We start from the raw sequence: 6419 nt of genomic DNA on the forward strand, positions 1-6419 counted from the left end.
ATACACACAGTTACATGTATATACACACAGTTACTTGTATACACACAGTTACTTGTATATACACAGTTACTTGTATACACACAGTTACATGTATATACACAGTTACATATATACACACAGTTACATGTATATACACGGTTACATGTATACACACAGTTACATGTATACACACAGTTACTTGTATACACACAGTTACTTGTATACACACAGTTACATATATACACACAGTTACTTGTATGCACACAGTTACATGTATACACACAGTTACATGTATACACACGATTACATGTATACACACAGTTACTTGTATACACACAGTTACATATATATACACACAGTTACATGTATACACACAGTTACATGTATATACACACAGTTACTTGTATACACACAGTTACTTGTATATACACAGTTACATGTATATACACAGTTACATATATACACACTGTTACATGTATACACACAGTTACTTGTATACACACAGTTACTTGTATATACACAGTTACATGTATACACACAGTTACATGTATATACACACAGTTACATGTATACACACAGTTACTTGTATACACACAGTTACATGTATACACACAGTTACATGTATATAGACAGTTACAGGTATACACGCGGTTACATGTATACACACAGTTACTTGTATACACACAGTTACATATATACACACAGTTAGATGTATAGACACAGTTACTTGTATACACACAGTTACTTGTATACACACAGTTACTTGTATACACACAGTTACATGTATACACACAGTTACTTGTATACACACAGTTACATATATACACACAGTTACTTGTATACACACAGTTACATATATACACACAGTTACATGTATACACACAGTTACATATATACACACAGTTACTTGTATACACACAGTTACTTGTATACACACAGTTACATGTATATACACACAGTTACTTGTATATACACACAGTTACTTGTATACACACAGTTACATATATATACACACAGTTACTTGTATACACACAGTTACATGTATACACACAGTTACTTGTATACACACAGTTACATGTATACACACAGTTACTTGTATACACACAGTTACTGTATACACACAGTTACATGTATACACACAGTTACTTGTATACACACAGTTACTTGTATACACACAGTTACATGTATACACACAGTTACATGTATACACACAGTTACTTGTATACACACAGTTACATGTATACACACAGTTACATGTATATACATACAGTTACATGTATACACACAGTTACATGTATACACACAGTTACATATATACACACAGTTACACGTATACACACAGTTACATATATACATACAGTTACATGTATACACACGGTTAAATATACACACAGTTACATGTATACACACAGTTACTTGTATACACACGGTTACATGTATATAAACACAGTTACATATATACACACAGTTACATGTATACACATGGTTACATGTATATACACAGTTACATGTATATACACGGTTACTTGTATATACACAGTTACATGTATATACACGGTTACATATTTACACACGGTTACTTGTATATACACAGTTACTTGTATATACACGGTTACATATATACACACGGTTACTTGTATATACACAGTTACTTGTATATACACAGTTACATGTATACACACAGTTACTTGTATACACACGGTTACAGGTATATACACAGTTACATGTATATACACGGTTACATGTATATACACAGTTACATGTATACACACAGTTAGATGTATACACACAGTTACTTGTATATACACGGTTACTTGTATATACACGGTTACATGTATATACACGGTTACATATATACACACGGTTACTTGTATATACACAGTTACTTGTATATACACAGTTACATATATACACACGGTTACATGTATACACACAGTTACATGTATACACACAGTTACATGTATACACACAGTTACATGTATACACACAGTTACATGTATATACACGGTTACATATATACACACGGTTACTTGTATATACACAGTTACTTGTATATGCACAGTTACATATATATACACGGTTACATGTATACACACAGTTACTTGTATATACACGGTTACATGTATACACACGGTTACATGTATACACACAGTTACATATATACGCACAGTTACATATATACGCACAGTTACATGTATACACACAGTTACTTGTATACACACATTTACATGTATATACACACAGTTTCATGTATACACACAGTTACTTGTATATACAGTTACTTGTATACACACAGTTACTTGTATATACACAGTTACTTGTATATACACAGTTACATGTATACACACAGTTACATGTATACACACAGTTACATGTATATACACAGTTACATGTATACACACAGTTACTTGTATATACACAGTTACTTGTATACACACAGTTACATGTATACACACAGTTACATGTATATACACACAGTTACATGTATATACACACAGTTACATGTATATACACACGGTTACATATATATACACAGTTACATGTATACACACAGTTACTTGTATACACACAGTTACATATATATACACACAGTTACATGTATACACACAGTTACATGTATATACAGACAGTTACTTGTATACACACAGTTACTTGTATATACACAGTTACTTGTATACACACAGTTACATGTATATACACAGTTACATATATACACACAGTTACATGTATATACACGGTTACATGTATACACACAGTTACATGTATACACACAGTTACTTGTATACACACAGTTACTTGTATACACACAGTTACATATATACACACAGTTACATGTATACACACAGTTACTTGTATACACACAGTTACATGTATACACACAGTTACATGTATACACACAGTTACATATATACACACGGTTACATATATACACACGGTTACTTGTATACACACAGTTACTTGTATACACACAGTTACATGTATATACACACAGTTACATGTATACACACAGTTACTTGTATACACACAGTTACATGTATACACACGATTACATGTATACACACAGTTACTTGTATACACACAGTTACATATATATACACACAGTTACATGTATACACACAGTTACATGTATATACACACAGTTACTTGTATACACACAGTTACTTGTATATACACAGTTACATGTATATACACAGTTACATATATACACACTGTTACATGTATACACACAGTTACTTGTATACACACAGTTACTTGTATATACACAGTTACATGTATACACACAGTTACATGTATATACACACAGTTACATGTATACACACAGTTACTTGTATACACACAGTTACATGTATACACACAGTTACATGTATATAGACAGTTACAGGTATACACGCGGTTACATGTATACACACAGTTACTTGTATACACACAGTTACATATATACACACAGTTAGATGTATAGACACAGTTACTTGTATACACACAGTTACTTGTATACACACAGTTACTTGTATACACACAGTTACATGTATACACACAGTTACTTGTATACACACAGTTACATATATACACACAGTTACTTGTATACACACAGTTACATATATACACACAGTTACATGTATACACACAGTTACTTGTATACACACAGTTACATATATACACACAGTTACTTGTATACACACAGTTACTTGTATACACACAGTTACATGTATATACACACAGTTACTTGTATATACACACAGTTACTTGTATACACACAGTTACATATATATACACACAGTTACTTGTATACACACAGTTACATGTATACACACAGTTACTTGTATACACACAGTTACATGTATACACACAGTTACTTGTATACACACAGTTACTGTATACACACAGTTACATGTATACACACAGTTACTTGTATACACACAGTTACTTGTATACACACAGTTACATGTATACACACAGTTACATGTATACACACAGTTACTTGTATACACACAGTTACATGTATACACACAGTTACATGTATATACACGGTTACTTGTATACACACAGTTACTTGTATGCACACAGTTACATGTATACACACAGTTACTTGTATACACACAGTTACTTGTATACACACAGTTACATGTATACACACAGTTACATATATACACACAGTTACATGTATATACACGGTTACATGTATACACACAGTTACATATATACACACAGTTACACGGTTACTTGTATACACATGGTTACATGTATATGCATTATATATATAGTATTTGGATACATGTAGTAATTTTGAGTGATGGTGATTTTCAGATGGTAGATACTATCTGGAGTTGGTGCGGTTGCAAACATCAGGCTCTGATCAACAGAGGGTCCCTCAGATCAGGTGTGACAAACAGGCTGTGGCAGAAAGGGTAAGGCTCTAGTTTCTCTCGGGTCATGGAGTGGAATAAATTACCAACACATATTTTTCATTATACATAGTGAGCTTGATGCTATAAATTTTTAAGAGAATAATTTGTAGAACAGTGATTTTAACCAAAGGTTAATTTTTTATTAGCTCACCTGAACTATAAGTTCATGTGAACTCTTCTGATCACCTGTCATCCGTCAGTCTGTCTGTAAACTTTACACATTATTTGACTTCCTCTCCAGAACACAATTTCCACGAAATTTGCCATAAAGCATCCTTGAGCAAAAGTGATCAAAATTGTTTAAATAAAAGCCACACCATTTTCAAAAGGAGATAATTATAGTGAAAATATGGTGGCATCTTTCAAAAATCTTCTCAGGAACCGCTGGACCAGAAAATACAAAACTTATATGAAAGCTTCCATAATGAGAGGAGATTCAAAATTGTTCAGATCATGGCCCCTAGGGATAAAGTGGAGCTACAATAGGGGATAAAAGTTTTATGTGAGCATATAATGGAAAAAATCTTAAAACAGTCTTCTTCTTTAGAATATGGTCATATTAATAGGCATCCTCAGGAAGTGTAGATTCAAGTTTATTCAAATCATAGCTTCAGGGTTAAGGATGGTGCCACAATAGGGGATCAAATCATAGCCTCAGGGTTAAGGATGGGGCCACAATAGGGGATCAAATTTTACATGGCAATATGAGGAATTTTTTACCAAAATCATCTCATGACCAGCCGGGCCATGATTTGTACTCATTGATATGCAAGCATCCTCGGGTAATGCAGATTCAATTTTCTTCAAATCAAGGCTCAGTGAAGGGGTGGGGTTAAGATTGAGCCTCAACTGGGGATCAAAGTTTCACATAAGATATTAATCTTTGAAAATTTTCTTATTAAAAACCACTGATTAGATATACATGTATTAATGGGCAAGCATTTCAATGTAGTGCAGATTCATAATTGACTAGTGTTGACTTAGATACAATCTAATTAAAATCAGATCGTCTCTAACGGTTACACTGGACTGGAGAAGGATCTAACAGTGTTGCGTTTTAGGTCATGTTACTTGACCAATCAAATGACGGCTTTCGCTAACATGATAGTTTTGCTACTACATGTATATCGGAACAGACTTGGTATTTACCATACACATGTCAATAATTACCGAGAAGCATGAGAGAATAATAGAAGATGGTGGCAGGCATTGGCAATGTTAGAACGCCATAGAAAATATAATTTTGATCTACCCTTGCTCTTCCTTTAATGCTGATATTTGGAATTTGTTTAAACTTGTCATATATCGACGCAATTGTTTGTGAACTTACAATCCAAATGTGCTTCAGTAAAACGATTCCTGATTGGTCCTTGATTCTTTGTCAAGCTATTGTTATTGGTCGAATATTAATTGAATTATTCATGAGACTGGGGCCAATAACATGACCTCAAATGCAATGCTGTCACATTCTTCTCCGGTGTAGTGGGTAGAGAAGATCTGATTTTAATTAGATTGACTTTGTAGGGAATCAAAGCTTTACATGAAAATATGATGGAAATTTGAAAAAAATAATCAAAGATTAGGATGGCCACACTAAATCATAATATGCAAATGTTCTGAATTCAGGCCTTTTGGTTTGTTTTTTTCATGCACCCTGGGATTAGGATGGGACTAAAATCAGGGTTCGAATTTTACATAATTATACAGGAATATAGGGTCTCCAGAACAGCAAGGCAATTTTGGTCATTTTCATATTGATGCATTCTCATGTTGTGTGAATTCACATTCAGTTAAGTCACAACCCCATGGGGTGAGGTTGTGGTCATGATATGGGGTCAAAATTTGCCACAGGATTAAAGAGGGAAGCAATCTTTTAAAACTCTTCTGGAGAACAGCAGGGCCAAGGTGACTCATATAAGCATTGTTGTCCTTTGTAGTTACTGCATTTATAATAAATATCAGTACAAATGCTGAGACTGTACGACAGTAGACAAACTTATTTAAATGTTGTTGTTTTTTTACACCAGGTGAGCC

The 6419-nt window shown here is 33.4% G+C and overlaps 1 protein-coding gene across 1 annotated transcript in view; it reads left to right on the forward strand.

Moving 5' to 3' along the window:
- The window catches only part of LOC125674125 (intermembrane lipid transfer protein VPS13D-like), a 110199-nt gene that overhangs the window by 103284 nt on the left and 496 nt on the right, over nucleotides 1-6419 (forward strand). Inside the window, exons 73-74 of the mRNA XM_056158017.1 lie at nucleotides 4285-4385; nucleotides 6413-6419. The exon at nucleotides 6413-6419 is cut by the window's right edge and continues 496 nt beyond it. Coding sequence (XP_056013992.1) covers nucleotides 4285-4385; nucleotides 6413-6419 — 108 coding nt within the window. The remainder of the gene's footprint in view (nucleotides 1-4284; nucleotides 4386-6412) is intronic.

This window comes from Ostrea edulis, chromosome 3 (assembly GCF_947568905.1).
Source record: "Ostrea edulis chromosome 3, xbOstEdul1.1, whole genome shotgun sequence".
Taxonomy (NCBI): domain Eukaryota; kingdom Metazoa; phylum Mollusca; class Bivalvia; order Ostreida; family Ostreidae; genus Ostrea; species Ostrea edulis.